This window comes from Pavona decussata, unplaced genomic scaffold (assembly GCF_977016875.1).
Source record: "Pavona decussata unplaced genomic scaffold, jaPavDecu1.1 SCAFFOLD_128, whole genome shotgun sequence".
Lineage (NCBI taxonomy): Eukaryota > Metazoa > Cnidaria > Anthozoa > Scleractinia > Agariciidae > Pavona > Pavona decussata.
Window position 1 is genome coordinate 1,207,175 of NW_028145542.1, and position 21,119 is coordinate 1,228,293.

The 21,119-nt window shown below is 36.5% G+C and overlaps 1 protein-coding gene and 1 pseudogene across 1 annotated transcript in view; one reads left to right on the top strand and one right to left on the bottom strand.

Moving 5' to 3' along the window:
* LOC146468855 (uncharacterized) overlaps nt 1–21,119 on the top strand; it is a 208,312-nt gene that overhangs the window by 153,860 nt on the left and 33,333 nt on the right. The window contains exon 3 of the mRNA XM_085123888.1: nt 18,399–18,470. Coding sequence (XP_084980014.1) covers nt 18,399–18,470 — 72 coding nt within the window. The remainder of the gene's footprint in view (nt 1–18,398; nt 18,471–21,119) is intronic.
* On the bottom strand, nt 1,348–2,089 carry LOC146468856 (uncharacterized; annotated as a pseudogene).

Here is a 21,119-nt window from a genome sequence, read left to right on the forward strand (position 1 = left end):
TTTCAACAAAACCTTACAAGAAATCATTTAAGAAAGTTCTTTTAAAATTCTACTTTTCCTAATATTAAGTTTGACTTTGTATAATTATTTTGCTCCGTTGCACTCACTAATAGTTTTGTTCCGTGTCTATGTATGTGATTTTATGTTCTATCACGTATATTATATTATCTCTTCCTTGATCCTTGTTTTTTTCTATCTTTAGGGTTAAGTATCAATCCTTCTATTTTTGGCCGTTTCTCCGTTATTTTATTACTTTTATTCTCATAATATATATTGTGGAGATGACTGGAGAAAATACATAATTAATCTTCCTGCCACTTACTGTCCCCGCGCAGTCACCAAAGGTCTTTAAAGGCGTTCGAGAGGAATAAGTGAAATGAAAATTGGTGTCCCGAAGTCCTGACGTGTATTTTATGAGAACTTAATTTACTACTCAGATCTAAAATGTCAGTTTTCAGCTCTGTCGGATTCTACCAAGAGAGAGTAACAAAGTTTCTACAAAAGTGCTTCATCCCCTCCCCCTAAATTGCAATAACCACACTAACTGGTAATATCTTTTCGTTAATATTCACGACCTGTCTTACCCTTCTCATTTTCTCTCTCCTATAAAATAAACTTTCATTTTATTTGCAGGGACCTCAGCAACAATCTAATTAAACATCTACCAGAACATGTATTTTCAGGCTTATACGTATCGAGTTTGTAAGTATGAGAGACTTTTTTCCCTGTTGTTCATATTTGTTTTCACAGCAGTCAATCAACTTGGTGACCTTTGTAGAATTTATCACTCTTGCACCTTACTCTGGTCCCCTTTTTCTTCTTATTTTTCTGTGGGCCATTTGAATTGCTTCGATTGCCCATTCATCCTAATGATCAAGGGGAAGAGAGTGTCAGAGATTTTATCATTTCTTGAGATATATTTTATTTAATTCCAGGTGCATCTCATTCACGCCTTCCTTTTGTAAAACGTTTTACTAAAATATTATATGTGCGCATTGATACTAAGATATAATTTCTTAAGATATAATTTATTTACTTCCAGGCGCATCTCATTCACGCCTTCCGTTTGTAAAATGTTTTACTGTTCGCATTGTTTCTACAAATTAGCAATCTTTGCGAAAGAGAATATGAATGTCCCTGCGTACCAAATGGGACAACAAGCGAATGTTTTGATAAACACCGCAAGCTAGGTTTAATGAAATCAGCTTTAAGTCAGTGATACACCAATGAGATCTTTTACTAAACGTTTTGTAACACTTACCACAATGTACACAATGTAGCCCAAGGAGGGGGAGAAAATGTGACCGATCTATCAAACAAATAATATATATCCATCGGTACCTTTCCTTATTTGCTTTTTTTTTTAACTAGTCTCTTGATAATGGAGTCACGATGACCCCGAAACGTCGAGGCCGTATATGTTGAGGCCGTATCAGCACAGAAATCCTTTATTGCTCTTATCTTCATTGCTGTGACTGAGTTTCTTTGTTTCCTGTATTTTAATAGACCAATTTAAGTCTGTTGGTACGCGGCGAAACTTCTTGTAGAATCGATTTCGTGTTCGAATCTGCTTTTGAATTTCGGGGATGATTCACGGCAATTGGTTGTTGCGAAGCTGTATTCGTTTCACGGGTGCATGTTCGTCGAGGACTTGTTTGAATAGGCCAGATCAATGAGATCATATATCGTCGATGTTTTCGAAGATGTAAGAGCTGTTCCATGGGACGTTTTTTAGATCAGAGAGAAATGCATCTTGATCCAGATTCTTTATAGATGTAAAATCTATTGTAGTCGCTTTAGGTCTTGGCAGCTTTTGTTTCTTCACAACAAAAATCAAATCGTGATCACCAATCCCAACTTGCAAATTTCCGCTTGTTGCCAATCTCTCAGGGTGTGATGTTAAAACAATGTCGAGCAACGTGCTTGAACAATTAGTTGTTCTCGTAGGCTCATGTGTCACGTTCGTTACGCAAAATTGTTCCACAAAATTGGTCAGATCTTTATTAGGGCCGTTTGGATTATCAGGGGATTCAAGCATGTTCATATTAAAGTCCCCGATAAACATGATTTCTTTGCGTTTGACGTACATTCTCTCAGCGGCTGTGGCACAGGCTGGAATAAAATCCGTGATTTTACATTTCCCAGGAGAGCGGTAACAAGCACATATCAAAAACCAATTATTTGCATATCCCTTTACATCCAAACAAATTGATTCGACTCCTTCTGGCTCGAGATTAATCTGACGGTGGGCAGTTACGTTCGATCTGATACAAACGAGTGGTCCACCTCCTCCTCTTTTTCTGTCCCGTCGAATAATACGATATTGCGAGTGAGCAAACAAAGAGGAAGAGGTAGTCCCATCAATCTTGCTTTCGGTGATAAAGAGGATATCAAAAGCACATTCGTCGAGTAGATTAATAACTTCGTCTGCTTTGCCCAAGAGGCTATTTACGTTAAGATGACCAATCTTTAAGTTTTTCTTATAGTAGCCGTTTATGGTCGTAGAAAACCACTCTATCGGTGGTTGGAATAATTGCGAATCACACGCACTGGGGTATTCTGTATCCGGTAGCGCTGATTCCGAAAACAAAGAAATCAGTTTCTCGGTAGACGTGGTGGAAAATGGAAAAATTGCTAGACAACAGTAGTTGCACATCCATGGCCTTAGTGAACCTGTAGAAGCGTTAGATGCTCGATATTGCTTGATGGAAAGATCGCCACATTTAGTGTGATAAGTACAACTGCAAATAGAACACCGAATTGAGCGGTGGTTCACGGCGATGGTTCTTTGGTACGCCGGGCATTTGAGTTTATCACCAGTTGAGTTTATCACAGATTAATGTTGCAATTATCGGGATTTTGAGAGCGTTAGTTCTCAGCACTGATAGAAAGCTCGAAACTAATTTTTAAACCTGGGTTTAGAACGGCATTTCGTCAATCAAGAATACTAAATTTCAAGTGATTCGGTGTTTTGCCAGGTAGGGAAACTCTCTCCTGAAAATTGCGCCAAATTGAAAATTTCGACTGAGCCAATTTTAGTAATTTTCAGTATCTTCCTCATGACCTTCAAAACTAAAGCAGAAATCTTTTATTGGCCTCAAACGATTTGTAAGCACTTCAACTGCACATTTCCAGGCTTAAAAGGAGGTTTTTTTTTATCGATGCGAATTAAACAGAGCGAAGTAGAGAGACGGTACGGCACGCGTCTATTTTGGGTGCTTTTCTAGACACGTGTGCCCGAACAGATTTCATTCAGTTTCTGCAGGTTTAAAAAAGAATTCCAAGAAATTAAAACCACCACCTTACTAGAACTACCATAGGGTATCCTTAGTCAATTTATGAATGAGTTTCATTATTTGAAATGTGCCACACCTCGCTCGATGTTAGTAGACATTCCCTCTTAATGCGTTTGCTTCCAGCCATCTTAAGTGAACGACTTGGCAAAGCTCTCCATCATAAGGTGGCCAGTTCTAAAACAGAGTAATTGAATTCGATACTGCATGCTTCCTTTTTAATATCCGCGCAGATTGAGCTCCGTGAAGCTATTATGCCACAATTGGACAAAAAGCGGGTTCAAGTAAACAATAATGACACTAATGAAATGCTACCGACTACAGCTATCTTTGATTGATCGCACAAAGTTTCGTGGCTGTCCGGTGACGATAATTACCCACAGCAAGTCAGAAGAAGATGGAAATTATAATATATTTTTTGCCACGAAATTTAATGCTTGTTCAAAGAAGACTCGTTCCCTCCCCTTCCCCAAACCCCCGGTGACACTGTGCTTTACATTAAAATTCAGTATTTGAAATGGCTCTATTAATAAAAGACGAATTGTGTTGTAACAAAATAGTTCTGTTGTTCGATGTCAAATTAGCTACATTAATAGAAGCAGAGACGGCTCTACATTAGATCTAGCTAGGCTTGAACAGGAATGGCTCTAGTGATAAGAACCTATATGCACCATGTGGCGATCACGAAATATTTCCCACTGAGGGCGAAATCGGCTAATCGGCGCGGGACTGAAACGGTTTTTTATTGGGGTCGATCTGGACCAAACTGACAAAACGAACCCACGAATTCGAAGAGTCCAAATCAGCTTCAGGTGCCATAGAGCTGAGTCGGCACTTTGGGGCTGAAATGGATCTTTTGAAAGAACGGTGTATGTTTTAGTTTGATTTTATTTCCTTTATTAAATCATTGTAGCAATATATAATACGAATTTAAATTCTTGTAAAGAAATGTGCGATTATAAACCCAAAACTGGGGCTTAAATAAATATTTTTATTTTGAGCCGGGAGGGGGCGGTGATGTACCCAAGACGAGCTTAAACGATTGAAGAACTATTTGCACATTAAGTGAAAGACTAGCTCGTCCAGGATAACTCTGGCTAGGGTGGGTAGCCGAAACCATAGGCCCTTATTGATAACATCAACAAAACAGGCAAACACTGTACAAACCGACTAATTTTACTAACAATAAGTTAACGTTATGAAGACTTATCTTTTTAGACAGGCCTTTTTATAGTATTTATATATTTAAATTTGCATTTACATTTGTATTTTTATATATTTGTATTATGATCATGTTGTAATACGCAATTAAAAATTTATATTGATAATTGCGAAATAGAAATTAATAAAATTATTATTATTATTATTATTATTATTATTATTATTATTATTATTATTAACGGAGTTTTCGCTAACAATAGACGAATCGAAAAACAGCAATCATTTTTTTTGCAGTCTTTAAAGCCAATAACAACACGTCTTAACTGACAAACGACTAATAACATCTCGCCTTCAATCAGGTCAATGACCATAGCTGCTAATACCATCTATTGAAGCTCCACAATTTACTTGAACCTAATAACGACTTTTGTTTAGGTTTTCGAAACGTCAGCCAATGTAATCGCAAACAGTCCTTCTCTGGATGATCAAAATTTACGTCCTTATGACATAAATCCTGGGTTGAAGCCATTTATTGAATTGTTAAAGTTGTTTACAAGGTCCTGGGAATTAACGCTCCTGGTACAGCTTCAAATTCGTCTTTTAATACTTTACAACTCACGAGAAACGATCATAAACGAAAAAAAAAAATACAGAATTAATAAACTCAAACTTAAAAACTTAAGAAAAAAGCGAACGTTCAACAAATTGAATAGAAAACAAGCAAAAATTCAGAAGCGAAAATATAATTACTTACAAGATCACTGCGGCAACTCTGAGATTACAACAACTGATTTACAAAGGCGAAATACAAAACTTAACAAAAATTTTAACCGAATAAAAAATGCCTAAAGAACTTATGAAATTAAAAAACAAACGATTACGTAACGCGACGCCAACAAAAAATTAAGCATAAGTTACAAAAAGCTTAAGTGAACGTGATGACAAATTAACACAACGATAAAAAGAAAAATATATTATCCTCATTGTTACAGTCCTTCAATGTTTAAAAAGCTTTTTATGATTTAATTTCTGTCATTGAAATATGTTATCTTTTTTTATGAGGTGACTAGGAACGAGCTGCTGTTGGCTTTTCGGACGTGCTAATCGACCTTTGTTTTTGATACTTTCAACAACATTTTCAGCCACATACGCTTCCACTCGGCCACAATGTATCTCGTAAAACAATGCCATCTGTCCAACTTAATATCTCCCAGTTATTTGCAGAAAATAACAAAATGACGAGCGAAACCGTAACTGCCTATGTATGGCGGAAAGATTTTTTTCTTTTTGTTTGGGCTGGGAGGCTGCGTTGCAATCGTGGCTTGTGTAATCCCAAATTGATACAAAAACAACCAAAACACAAATAAACGAACAAAAAAAAAAACAAAGTAAAACAAAACAAAACAATTTACCAGCACGGGATCTCATCCGCGACCCTATTATCAAGTCTGATGAACCAAGGTTGCCCCTACTTCAGCCGGCATCCCTCGTTCCAGTAATAACTTCATGCCTTTTCAGAACTGTTACAGATTTCTTCACTCCGAATTAATATCCGTAAGTTATGTTGTTCTACTATTGGACCGTATTTCTGGAATGACATTCCTCCAAATATTTGAACAAAACCGTACAAGAAATTATCTAAGATAGCTCTTTTAAAATTCTAATTTTCCCAATATTAAGTTTGACCTTGTATATATAGTTATTTTGCCCTGTTGCCCTCACTAATATAGTTTTGTTCCGTGTCTATGTATGTGATTTTATGTTCTATTACGTATATTATATAATCTCTCCCTTGAAAACCAATAATATATGATCCTTGTTTTTTTTTTTTTTTTTCTTTTTTTCATATTAATTGTTGAGTATTAATGTTTCTATTTTTGGCCGTTTCTCCATTATTTTAATACTTTTATTCTCATAAATATATATATTGTGCAGATGGCGGGAGAAAATTCATTCATTCATTCATTCATTCATTCATTCATTCATTCATTCATTCATTCATTCATTCATTCATTCATATCATTCATTCATTCATTCATTCTTTCATTCATTCATTCATTCATTCATTCATTCATTCATTCATTCATTCATTCATTCATTCATTCATTCATTCATTCATTCATTCATTCATTCATTCATTCATTCATTCATTCATAAACTTCATGCCACTTACTGTTCCCGCGCAGTCAACAAAGGTCTTTAAAGGCGTCCGAGAAGAATAAGTGAAATGAAAATTAGTGTCTCAAAGTCCTGAAGTGTATTTTATGAGAACGTCATTTACGACTCAGATCTAAAATGTCAGCTTTCAGCTGCGTCGGATTCTACCAAGAGAGAGAGTAACAAAGTTTCTACAAAAGTGCTTCATCCCCTCCCCCTAAATTGCAATAACCACACTAACTGGTAATATCTTTTCGTTAATATTCACGACCTGTCTTACCCTTCTCATTTTCTCTCTCCTATAAAATAAACTTTCATTTTATTTGCAGGGATCTCAGCAACAACCTAATTGAACATCTACCAGGACATGTATTTTCAGGCTTATCCGTATCGAGTTTGTAAGTATCAGAGACTTTTTTCCCTGTTGTTCATAATTGTTTTCACAGCACTCAATCAACTTGGTGACTTTTGTAGAATTAATCACTCTTACACACCTTTCTTGTGCCATTTTGTTTTCTGTGGGACATTGCTTGAATTGCCTCGATTGCCCATCCATCCTCATGATCAACGGGAAGAGAGTAGACTGAAAGTGTCACAAATTTTATCATTTGTTAGGGTATAATTTACATAATTCCAGGTGCATCTCATTTAAGCCTTCCGTTTGTAAAATATTTTACTGTTCGCATTGTTACTACAAATTAGCAATCTTTGCGAAAGAGAATATGAATGTCCCTGCGTACCAAATGGGACGACAAGCAAATGTTTTGATAAACACCGCAAGCTAGGTTTAATGAAATCAGCTTTAAGTCAGTGATACACGAATGAGATCTTTTACTAAACGTTTTGTAACACTTAGCACAATGTACACGATGTAGCCCAAGGAGGAGGAGACAATGTGATCGATCTATCAAACAAATTATATATTTTCCATTTGATAGAATAAAAGAGTAACAAAATTTAACCATTTGTTAAGATACAAATTATTTAATTCCAGGTGCATCTCATTCACACCTTCCTTTTGCAAAATCTTTTATCAAAAACATTGTCTCTTCGCATTGATACTATAACTTATCAGTCTCTATATCAGTAAAATCGCTAAGACTAGTGAAAATCAAACTAAGAATTGCACAGTTTAAGGAATTTTCTGTTGAAAACGTTCCACTTAAAAGACTTGACATGCGCGTTCAGGGAGAGCGCTCTCAACGATCTCTGGGAGTGACGTATGCTCTTATCTAGACTCCATCGACCAGCGGGAATTACTAGTTTTCCTCTGTCTCTGCCTTGACAAGACTCCTGAATGGTGATCTTTCTTTTAACTCCGGAAAATAGAAATGAATTCTTTGACGTCCCTGTAGACTGCTGCTATACAATGGCCGCCAAGAAAATAGTCTACGGAACAACAACGAAAAAAAAAACCCGAAAGAATGAAAAGAAAACCCGTATTTTTAATTTAGCAGGAGCGCGTGGGCTTCAAATCCAGCTCAGTTGCAAAATAATGCGAAAGTATGCTGTCTCATGCACTACTTACTAATATTCTTTTGATCGTTGGCGATGAAAACTTCATTTGTTTGCTTCCAGCCATCTTTAGAGAACGATTTGGCGATGTTCCGCATCATAAAGTTGTCAGTCCTAAAACACAGTGATTTAATTCGATAAGAACCTATACGCACCAAGGTGCCGATCATGAAATATTTTCCACTGTGGGCGAAATCAGGTTTTTAGCGGGGCTGAAAACATTTTTATTGGGGTCGATATGGACCAAATGTACAAAATGGACACACGAATTCGAAGAGTCCCAATCAGCTTAAGGAGCCATAGAGCTGAGTCGGCAGGTTGGGGCTGAAATGGATCTTTTGAAAAGCGGTGTATGTTTTAGTTTGATTTTAATTCCTTTATTGATTCACTGTAGAAATATTTGATATGAATTTAAATTCTTCAAATAAATGTGCGATTCTAAACCCGAAACTGGAGCACAAATAGATATTTTCATTTTGTGTCGGGTGGGGGCGAGTTGTCTCGCCCACCCAAGACAAACTTAGACGGTTGAAAAACTATTTGCACAATAAGTAAAAGGCTTGCTCGCTCAGGATAACTCGGGCGAGGGTGGGTAGTTGAGACCACGTTGCCAACATCAACAAAACAGGCAAACACTATACAAACCGACTAATTTTACTTACAATAGGCCAACTGACTTTTCATTTACAATAGACGAATCGAAACGGACGAATCGAAAAGGAATAATCATTTCTTGTAATTTTACAGCCAATAACATCACGTCTTAGCTGAAAAACGACAAATAGCATCTCGATCGCCTACAATCAGGTCAATGACCAAAGCCATAAATACCATCTACTGAAGCTCTACAGTTTACCATAACCAGAAATCCTAGACGGCAAGCGGTTTTGTTGGTAGGTGCGGGTTTAAAATGGCGGCCACATCGAATAAAAGTGTAAGTGGGGTATTTTAAAGTTTTAAAAGATGTGAGTGCCACCGAATTCTTAAGGAATCTACGAGCATCAAAGAAAGATCCTTTTTTATGAAGTAGAAATGGTACTGAACGTAGAATAAAAAGAAAATTCGATATTCACAAAAATCCTACTTCTCGGTGGACGTTTTTTTGGGGGACAAAAACATTCGTTTTGGTAGCTTAACATCACGTCTTTTGAATAGGAAGCTAGGGAAATTAAATGTATCGGAAAAACTATTTTCCTTCATCAGACGAAGGAAGGCATGAAGGTCAACACTACTTTAAGAGGTTATTAAGAGGATATTGTGTTCATTTATGAGTTTATTTCGGTCAAAAAAGGCACTGCCTAGAATGATTTTATCCTGACCTTTCCTTCGATTGAAGTGCTGTTCGATCACTGCTTTATCGATTTTTGAGCTGGGGAAAGTTGCATTTTCGACGACAAGGCCAGAATATGCAATAGTTTATAATTTCCCCCTCATTCTCGTTATGATGTGCCGCCATTTTTAATCCGTGTATGTGCCCTTTACGCATGCTCATTAGTTGGCAGCCATGTTGTATAGTATTTCTGGCTGTGCTTGAACCTGATAACGACTTTCGTTTAGGTTATCGAAACGTCCGCCAATGTAATCGCAAACAGTCCTTCTCCGGATGACTTTGGCGCTTGCACGTTGAAAACATGTCGTTCATTGCTATTAACCTATTTATTTATTATTATTACTATTATTATTGTTATTATTATTATTTTTTTTCTTTGAGAAAAAGAATTAACCACAGAAAAATGAGTCATTCTCAGGAAAACGAGTTTGCCCACCATTTGGGGACTAAAGATATTGTTTAGGGTCAATGCCGATTAACATTGTAGTTCCTTATCAAAAAAGTTATTTTTAATTGCTGCTTATGCTTCATAAAATCTATGCGTAATTTTATTCTCAACTCTGTTTTATCTATATAATTTCTGCTACCACAAGACCATTTTTAAAGTTAGGAAAATATTGGAATCAAATATTACTTTCATTCTAAGGGAATAACCTTAAGGGTAAAAAAGATCGCTCGACAAAAGCTGCAGCGCAAGATTTAGTACCGCAAAACGGATTGAAGAAGAAAAATAAAGAAGAAAATAAAGAAGCTCAAGAAATTCTTACCATTCGATATGTACTCACGATTCTCGCAACTACTGGAAAAGTCCTCATTTTGCAAAGAATTCTGTTGTGTTCATCCATTTTCTTCAACACAGCCTTGTTAGCTTTACTACCATTTGTGTTTCTGGATATGAGATAACGTTTTCGTAATCACATTATATATTTGATCTAAAATTATCAAACATATGACACAATCTTGGATTCCATTTCCTTATTGCAAATAAACATCTGTTGTTTTATGAGAAACTAACACATTATAGACTCACTCGGCAAAGAAACAGTGTAAAATTGTAATATCTAATATAGTCATTTTATTTATACAATGTTTGAGCAACACTGTTTAGATTGACAAGTGTAATAACTACGATATGTCTTTTGGTATCCTTGGCAAACAGGTACCCAAGGCAGCATTGATTTTTTTTTTATTAGCTTTGAAGCCTCTCGACACAGGGGAAAGTGAAAGTGGTAATTTTCCTTTAAATTATAATTAAATCAATTATGTTCTTGACTCCTAGCTACAAACAGATCGAGAAACGTAATTATAACTGGTTTTGATAGCAGAACATAAATTTAGTGACGTGAAAAAGAATTTACTTGAAAAATATAATACAATCAGAAGAGAAAATAAGGGAGCGGAATGAGCTCTATAGTCTGAGTTGGTCAGGTCTTGCACGACCTGAAGAACCAATCAGAATTTACTTTCTTATATGGATGTACAAAATACGCACGTGTTGTGAGTGTGTGGCAGAAAGTTTGCAACCCGATGTTCAGGGTCACTTAACGAGAGCATTAAAACAAGATTTTTAAAACGCCGTTTCCTGGGTTTTTAAAACGCCAATTAAGCTAAGACAGGGCTTGTTTTAACTTTTCGGATTCTTTAGCTAAAAATCTAATAAAATGGCCGATAGTTTTAGGGACGAAATCCTAAACAAAGACGTTTTAGAGTTGCTGTTGGCTTTCCGAAATGTTAGGCGTCCTTTTTTAATACTGTTAACACGGTATTTAACACCCTGAAAAACAAAATGGATTTGCTTTTTAGCGTGGCAAAAATTTGAAGTGACCTTTCACTAAACATAACCCCAGTAATTTCTTTTCTCAATTAAATCCCAATTTCAGGGGGTTAAACTAGTCGTTAGGCGGGTGTCCCTAAATGTTTTTTGATGCGGTTTCCATGCAAAACTAAGACCGATGTATATAAGGTAAATTTTTTTTGAGAGAGGTCAGGTTTGATCACAAGGAAATTTTCTGATTTTCAAACGGCCATAGCTGACTCTCTCCTCAGCGTAGAAAGTTGAGTACACTAAACTGATGGAAGTAAAGACGGACGAAAAGACAAGCGATAGTCAATACACTTCAAGGTTTACTGAACAGCTATGTCAAGAACACTTACCCAGCGAGAAAATAATCCGATTGAATATTAAAACAAATACCACACAGGGCGTCTTTATCAGAAGAAATGAAGTCAAAATAACTTAACCTTAGTGTGACAAATAGAGGCGAAGCAAAACAAACAAGGTAAGGTTATGTAAATCACGTTTATTAATCAAACTGGAGAAACCCGACTTGTTGTAAGTTCAAAGGTAGATTCAAGCTAAGCTGCCCGAGGTTCTGATTAGGAACTGAAATACTATTGGCACGAAATTTTGCTTTGAAATTATAAAAATAAAATTAAAAACTCACGAAAACGACATTTCAGAGCTGATAGATAATACAGACAATTTGTATAGCTCATCTCCTTAGCCCAAACAACGTGAGTTTTCCGAATGATAAATTAACAACTGATTCATTTGTCAGCGTGCTTCATCGAGATATGAAGCACGCGGGAAGTTTGGAGAGCACGAAAGATGCATAAGAGTTGCTCGAGGTGTAGCCGAGAGCAACTCTAGCTTCTTGAGTGTTTATTAAACTTCCCAAGTGCTTCATATCTCGATTAACGCACAACTAACGCATGAATCAATTGTTTTATAACATTTTCAAAGCGCAGTCAGTAACCCGTAGATTCTAGGTTGACCAGAGGTTTTCCAAATATTCACCTAATGTGCAAAAGTGGTAACAAACAACCCCATGTTCAGTGAAAATACCCAACTTACACGGTAAAGAAAAAAAAAGCAATACGCCCTTGGTTTCAAATAGTTATTGTTTCTAATTATCGAAGTAAAAGCGTACAATTTTTAATCCGATATGATAAAAGCGCAAGCGATTTGAAGGAGCTGCAAGTCTATTGTGGTAAAAGTGATCGAACCCGCGTGCAAACCACGGTTTTCAAAAATCTCGCAAAAAAAAAAATGTTAGGAATACGACGAATTAGTTACTTAGAAAAGTACTTAAGCTTCGGTACAAATTCACAATCAAACCTGTAATTTCTTTTTAATTGGATTCTCGTAATTGCAAGTACTCAAACATTACCAAGAAAATCCGTGGCTTAAATAATGATCTTCGTGAAATGTCCGCTTGCTCGTCGGCTGGATCAAACGACAATTTGTAATTGAAGTACAACTTCTTCACCGTTTATCATCGGATTTTCGCTGTTGAAACTGTCGAGTATTCCTTAACAGTTTTTCTTCAGTTTATCGTTTCGAAAAGGTGTGTTTTCCCTCTGAGAAAGCGAAATTGGCGTCTGAAAATAACAGTTTTTCGAGAAACGATGACACGGGCATTGCTTGTTCTTTTTTTCCTTTTCTTTAGGTTTTTTTTCGGGAGTTAAAAACTCCAATCCCAAAGAAAAAGTTGGCAAATCTTCTTCATTAGCTGGTTCGCTTCTTGTCATCTGTAGTTAAACTTTTTGTAGACGTTTATCCCCGTTTTCGAATGCAAAATGTAGAAGTCAATCGCGGAGAAATTTTTCTTCTCGATCGAGGCATTTGTTTGCTGACGTCATCAGCGTGCACAATAGGAATATGAAGCACGCTCGCGCAATTGAATTTGATGACACAAATTTACTACCTATGTTATAAATTATCTTTGTCTGGTACTTATCAATGAAAAAGAAAACAACAACTACAACAGCACTAACAAACACACAAAACAAAAAACCCAGATACATTGAAGAAAAATCGATATATTAAAATCAATAATTTAGCGTGCTCTTGTCGTCTTTAAAATTGCCTTGATAACGAGTTGACGGGGCTTAACTTTTTCGTCGCTCTTTCATTCGTGAATCTCACCATACAAAGAAATGGAATATTCAGTGACTTTTCTCCTAAAAAATGTTCTAAGATCCAACCTCTACGATTTTCATAGTACGGGACATGGTCAATGCATGTTTTGAGCTCGTTGATTGAGTAAAAAGAACCAACTAATTTCTATCCCCTATTTTTTCTTTCGTTTTACTCGTGACAACCGCCGAAAAAAGCTACAATAGCATTTTAAAATATATTCAAATAGTTTATACTACACTGTCCCCGATGTTAAGGGTTAATCTGTTATAAATCACTCATATGTGACTTGATTCGAGAAGAAATCGATTTTGGAAAATTATGTGGTGATATTTTACACCTTTACATCGGACAAGATTGGTTTGAGAGCAAAGAAAATCCGAAAAGTAATTAGCGGGAAAAAAGACAACGGTTACCCAACAATGCGATCGACTTGTTGTTCACTTACTGAGCTATCGCGCGCCTTGAAAAAATAACACTCACTTGGTGAGGAATAAATATGGTACCTAATTTTCTTATAAATTAAAACTTACCGTTGCTTTAACTGAGTCAACAATTTAAACATTTATGCATATGTATTCGTATGTCATCGCACTAGTGTTAACAGATATTTCAGATCATTCCATTAGGTATCTGATGTATGGATTGATTATTTTTAAGTTTTCGTGAATTGAAATACACAGAAGGAGAAAATGAAATTTCAAAAAACAACAAAAAAAAAATGTTCAGTAAGACCATGTTCACTGCTAAAAACCTAAAAGGAAAGATACTCGATGCTAGCGAACGGGGCCCGCGAACAATTCTGGTCGACTTGGAGTCATTTTGAGAAGTATTAAGTAAATTTTTCCGAAATGTACAGTTTTGGTTTTTAAATGATGTTACGTTTAAAAGCTGGTAGGAAAATTGGTCCAAGAGCTGTTAGGAAAACGAAGAACCAATTTATTTTGATTAAAAATTATTTCAGTGCAAATGTGACGGTAGGTTTTTTTTTTTTTTTTTTTTTTTTTTTTACTTTCTGGGCAGCTACGAACTTTAGGAATCTCTGACGCTTGGGAAAATTGACAACGGGGGAATTAAACTCAACGGTGCAACTGGCTTGCGGGAAAGAGCCGTAAGTCTCATGAGGTACAGGATCAAAACTCGAACTGGTACGCAGCGATAAGCGAAAACCTGACTTGGACTCAACAGCGTTTATTTCGTGTAATCGTGGAAATTGGGACAGATCTTATCGTACAACTATCGTACAACTTTATACAGGTTTAATTCTACAAGCAGTCACAAATTTAATCCAAAAAAGGAACAAACAGACTAGCTTTCATATGATTTGTACACCTATTCAACTAAAAGAAATACAAAGAAGTGCATACACAATTTGTTTGATCTTATCTAGACCGGGCTTTTTTTTTTTGTCTTCTTGGGTCGGGGGGGGGGGGGGGATGTTCCACCCCCTCTATAACTTTGGGAGTATAAAAGCTAATACCGTGAGACTTCGACGATAGATATTACGTCCACAGATGTCTCCTTTGAGGTCCATAACTGAACGTAATGACGTCATATCACGTCGTAATAAGACATGATTGCCAAAAGGTGGCCATCTTGGATCCGCCATCTTCCATTTCTGGAAATGAAAAGAACAAAAAGTAATCGAAACCAATAAAGAAACACTAGTATGAACAAAAAAAATAAAAATGAAAAATTACGATTCAAAAACCTGGAATTTGAATGATTGCCTTAAGAAATATGAATTATGAAAATAAAAATAAAGGAAGTAACTGAGCTGATATGATTTCTTTAATTACTGAGGGCAATCAGAATATCTCGACAGAAAACTTAACAATCAAACTTTGCTAGAAAGTGGGTGTAATGAATAATATCAGTAGAGTTTGTATTTGTTCTTTGGATATTTCCTAAGCATTTTGCCTGTGTGGCACTGTATTTTAGCCTTTTTCAACACTAGCGTGCAGCTGATTCCTTTTGCTATGGCATGGTGTGATGTGATGTATAGATGTTTATCTGAAGTACCTTTCATATCATTATTACCGCGGTGATGTCATCGGTCAAGTGACCAGGACGCTCGAAGTTTTTCGAGCCTTTGGTAAAACTATATTAAGCCCAATGGAAAAGGTAAGGTCTCAGGTTTTAGATATTTACATTTAAAATGGGAATTATTATATTTTCATGATAAAATAAGCAGGAGATCTACTAATACTAATTCGCACTCCTACGTGGCTAGAATAGATGTAATTTTTCCTTTTGTGGTAGCCTGGAAACGAGCGATGAGTTGATGTTTCGTATGCGGCCCTTCCAAAGAGCGAGTCAAGGAGCTGTGGGTTTCGCTATTGATGATGACATTACAGGCGCGTAGCTAAGGTTTCGATAGGGGTGTTCGTTTAGCCCCAAATTTTGCTGAACGGCGGAGGCGCTCTCACTAGGGGGGTCCGGGAGCATGTTCCCCCGGAAATGTTTTGGAAATCTAGGTTCCCAGAAACCTCATTTCCTGCATTTTGAGACCCATTTTAGACAAATCAGAACTTTGTTTTACAGCAGCTTTTTAAGCTATATACATCATTTCGACGGCATAATTTTTTCAACTTAAACAACAAAGTTCAATGTACATTCCGCGCCCTGTCAAGTTCTGATAGCTATTCGATCTGCTGATAGTAATACACAAGAGAGGATGAAGATATTCACCCTCTCTTGTCATACAACAAGCTGGTAAACTACATCATTCTCGGGTTTAGGCTTTCGAACAAATTGACTATCTTGTCAAGATTGACAGGCAATCATATAGGCATTTTAGCCAGGGCTGACTGCCTACTCTCTCCCATAGTACACCTTATGTAGTTCTTCGACCTCCTCCTCGCTTTTGTGGTGGGAATTCTCATGCGAACTTGTACGTAATTGCGAGTGACTCAACAAGGCTTGAACTATTAATTTGAAGTGAATCTCCTTTAAGAGCAATGCCGCATTCAGAGAACAAAACGTATCGTAAAGAATGCTTTTCTATGGCTTTTTCGGGGAGAAGCTGTTTTACCAAAAAATGAAACGTCATTAAAATTTTGAATCTCCAAGGGTTCTTGACAATTTTTTATTTTTACTGAGGATAAGACATAAGGCCTAAAAAACGGATTTATATCTCTATTTTTCTTTGGTTGATGTATTTCGACCACATGAACTTTATTTAAAAGTTTTTCTTCCGCCATTATTGATCTTCAAAGGGGGTTCGTTCGAACCTTTCGAACCCCCCCTCCTACGCGCCTGCATTATAACGTGAAAAAGAATTATTATTATTATCAAGAAGTTATTATTATTAAGAAGAACAGATTAATCGAATGGTTAGCGAAGCGTTCGTTGATTTCATGAGGATCAAGAGTGCGGGTTACGAAGATCAATTTTTGTTCTGTTTTGATTTTCGTGTTAATAAAATGCGCGCGCAGAATGCAAAAAATTAATTGCCCGTTCGTTTCCAAAGCAGGCAACATTCTGGAACACAAGCGTAAAATCACTGATGTTTGGTTTAATTAACAGAGTTGATAAGGTCATTTGGCCATTGTGAGGAGATTCGATTAGTGACGTTTCAAGCATTAGTCCTTCGTCTATGGGTTGTATATGGTTTATATATCAGCTATGGAGCTATGCAACTGATAGAAGTATGGTAACGTAAAAAAATAGACTTAAATAAGTCGAATAAAAAGCGTTCGTTAACTCCGTGTGGAGTAAGAGTGACGATTTAAAAAAATATATTTTCGTTTCAAGTCTTTACTGCCTTCCTTGTTGACATAATGTATAGTAATGTAATTTTTCTTCATTTAACAAAATCTGACGTCCCATTCTCTGAAAAAAAAAACCCGATAAAAACTTGGTCGCCATGGTAAAATCAAGATAAATGAACATTAACCACCACATCGAACTATTCCCAGGTAAATTTCTAAAAAAAATTACCAAGTCCCATGGCGTTATTCAGGATCTAAGTTTACACGGCCATAATCCTTCCCAGGTCTACGCCATCGTGAAAATAGCTCTTTGGATTCACAGAATTCTGCAATTATTGTGTACATGAAGTTTTGATTTGTTTTATCCAAAGTTAGCTGTTTAGTTAAGAAGACTTCAGGAGAACCAAAGGGAGTCAGACTTATTAGCAGACTAAAAAGAAAAAATAACATGTAGTAACTAGCAAGCAAAGCAGGTAGCTATTTGAGCTCATAGGTATATAAAGCACAATACTATGTTTAGTAAAGTGGATTTAATGTCGAAATGCCTCAAAATGAATCAGGAGCTTCATCGAAAACTGAAACTTCGAACAAAGAACTCGAACTGCTATGACCAAAAAAAAACATACGGGAAACGAAATGATATGACGGGCATCCCTTACCAAGAGAAGCTTAATGAAACGTACTCGAACACATGCAACATATATACCAAATCTAATTCATTGCAAAAGGCGCGATTTATAATGTAACCATAACAACGGTGGCCTTTTCACGTGTGAAGATATGTTTTCGCCAGAAGCTCACCGTGCATTTCATTGGTATTTATATAATAATAGAGTATTGTTCCGTCGGTTATCACACTAGACTGCGAGCAGTCCTCCTTTTCCCCTCAGATCACGTGAGCAAAAGCGCCGGCAAAATTACGCCCGCGTTTCTCTCGGGTCGCGGCCTCCTCGTTCGTTCGATCAATCGCGCGCTACAGAAGTTAGGAAAAGAGACTGCTTGCAGTCTATTATCACACTCAAAAACATGTTATTTTGATTGGCTGTGATAGTATAACACCTTTAAATGGTGAGCTGGTTGTCAGATTGTCTGGTTTCATTAACTTAGGGGGACATTGATGCCTTATTTTTCAATTTTTTTCTCTTGCTCAGCCGACAAAAAAAAAGTCGGAATTTGTTCTAGTCTCGGTGTATAATAGTTTCAAAAATAAAGTGCTCCACCCCTCTTATGAATTGAAATAACTAACCTAATCCCATCTTATTCTCATTAAATATTAATTTAAACAAATTAAATTTCCCTTTCATTTACAGGTACCTTGACAAAAATAAAATTGAACACCTACCAGGAGAAATATTTTCACACCAATCACGGTTGGGATTTCTGTAAGTGTGATTAACCTTCTTAGTTGTTGATATTAGTCCCTCTTTTAGCAGTGATTTAACATGCTATTATTGCACTTCACCCTTGGTCCAATAATAGCAGCGCATTTAAGAGGCTGTCCGCGTTAGAATGGATAAGGCAAATTTCGTCTTTTCCTCGATTTCGCTGATTTTTTATATTAACATCAATCATTATATCCCATAAACAAATATCACGTTAACTGAGATCAATGCCATTTTTTTCGTTGTTGGCGAGATGGTTTACAAGGTGACCTCAAAACTACCCAATTTGTAACCTTTGGCGACTCTATAATTTATTATACATTGCTGGTGCTACCAAAAGGTCATTCCTTGCTCAAACAGCATGACTATTTTACACATTAAAGTTCCATTGTTAATAATATTTAAATGTTTTACTTTGGTTGTCTGTGAAATTTTAACTGAGTTACATTTTTTTCAAAGTACCTCCTCCTAAACTTCAAAATGCATTAAACGTGACACACATGTAGTAAAAGCACTATTTTCACAAAAGTGGAACCTGACTTAGGGTCAAGTCTATTTTAAATCAATAACACCAACACCAATCTACTAATTTATGGAATAAAATTTGTGGGCACTTAACGCTGCGTGCCGTACAGCGCTCTGTGATTTCTCTCTGAATATTCACGCGTTTCAATCGAAACTAAACAATAAGCCGTCAGACCGATAGACATATTTCTGAACCGAACTCTTTTAGAAATACAATAATAACCACTAGGTAAATATTTCTGGTCATTTAGCCATATTTTAGAGAAGATCTATACCTTTATTGGTATTTTAAATGAAACCTCTTGAGCTATTTTTCTTTTCCACGATGTGCTTTTGCAGTGTTTGGTTTGCGTGGCTGACAGCTATTCATTTCAAAGTATATATTCAATATTCATTCTACGCTCCATCTAAAGCGTTACCTTTCTTGTATGTATGAATAAAATTAGAAGTTTTAAAATTCTTTCCAAGACAAATAATTAGCTGGGGAAAAGTTCCTTTCTCCTTCTTACAGTATGTGAACTGGTTTCTTTGCGTTTTGTGACGCAGTGTTTATTTATCAACGTATCAAGACTCCGTTGTTCATTTCAGTCTTATTGAATTAAAACCCATGCCAGAGGTGTTTTAATTTGAATATTTCGTCAAAAAAACCCAGAGAGGTCGGCATTACTTAAAAATGTCTGCTGTTCCATCCAGTTGTCCCCTGCAAGAAAAATTACAGACTCATTGTGGATCCAGCAGAGGCAAGCGGGAGAGCTTTGTTTTGCTTTTTGAAAGCAACTCAAATATATCGGCGCATTTGGCGAGCTGTCACTTATCAAAATGCGACGATATTAGCGAAACAGAATTGATTGTTGGGAAAAGAGCGGGTATTCGCCGCTCGTCAGCGAGCCAGTTTGCGAGCTTGCCTATCTGCCCGAGTTTTATTCCAGGGATTTATTAGGAACATTTTGGCGAGCGATTTGTTCTTGCGGCAAAGAGGTGCAGATAGCTAGGTATATAGATGCAACCGGTGAGGGTAAAAGAAGGAATGAGTTTGCGGAATGGAATGTGGAAAGACGTGCGGAATGGCATAATTATGCAAAATAAGAATTGCGGAATGACATAATTATGCGAGATACGATTTATGCATAATGACTCACAGAAATACATTAAACTGAAAAAGCGCGCCTTTTTTGGGCGCCAATTTGCAAATACAGCCTTTTTGTAACCATTCAACCGAAGAATGCATCACAAAAACCCAAACGATGGTATCTTCGAATTCAAACTTTTTTCCTTCGATTCTCATCGCATAGCCGTTGATGCAACATAGCAGCTCGTGGACTTTTATCGTTCGCGAGTGAACAAAAGATTTGTAATACATTTGCATTAAAGAGGTTTGTTTATTTACGTAACCTGGTTTCCATTCCACACGAGTCGTCCGCCATTACGGGAGATGTATACAACTCAATCGAATTAAACTTGACATGTTTCAAGCTTTCACAGCGCCTCGCAGGAAAAAGACGTTAGTAAAGAACCGCCTCTGTTTACTTTTGAAACGATTTACGTCACTTGTCGAGGATTTATCTGGTTATGAGGAATGTGTTGTGGTTCGATCATGCTCATTTCCGTTGTTTTACGTTTTATATTAATCAATTTATCATACACAGCCAAACACACACACACACGCAAATAAATAAATAAATAAATAAATAAATAAATAATTAAATATATAAATAAAAACGAAAATAAAAATTTAACCGCAATCTATACCGCAGAACTCTTTCCCCGTATTTTGACGTGTAGATTTCGGTTTTTTATTTTCGAAGGAAGGATCTTGATGAAACATAAAATTTTCAACTCCAATATTTTATCAGAAACAATATCTAAGCAATTCGGGAAATATTTCCGCACAGCCCCATACATTATTTCTAAAAAATCGAGTGTATGAAAACTTTACCCCCAAAAAAATCTTTCAAACAAAAGTTTTACCCCCCACCTAAGGTTGGCCTGGCGGTTGAATTGTTGAGAAATTCCTGGGGCCTGTTTCTCGAAAGCCCGGTAACTTACTGGGCCCGTTTTTCGCCGATTACAGAACAATTACAGACATGGTACTTGGCCAATGTTTTCATAGAATATCATGATTTT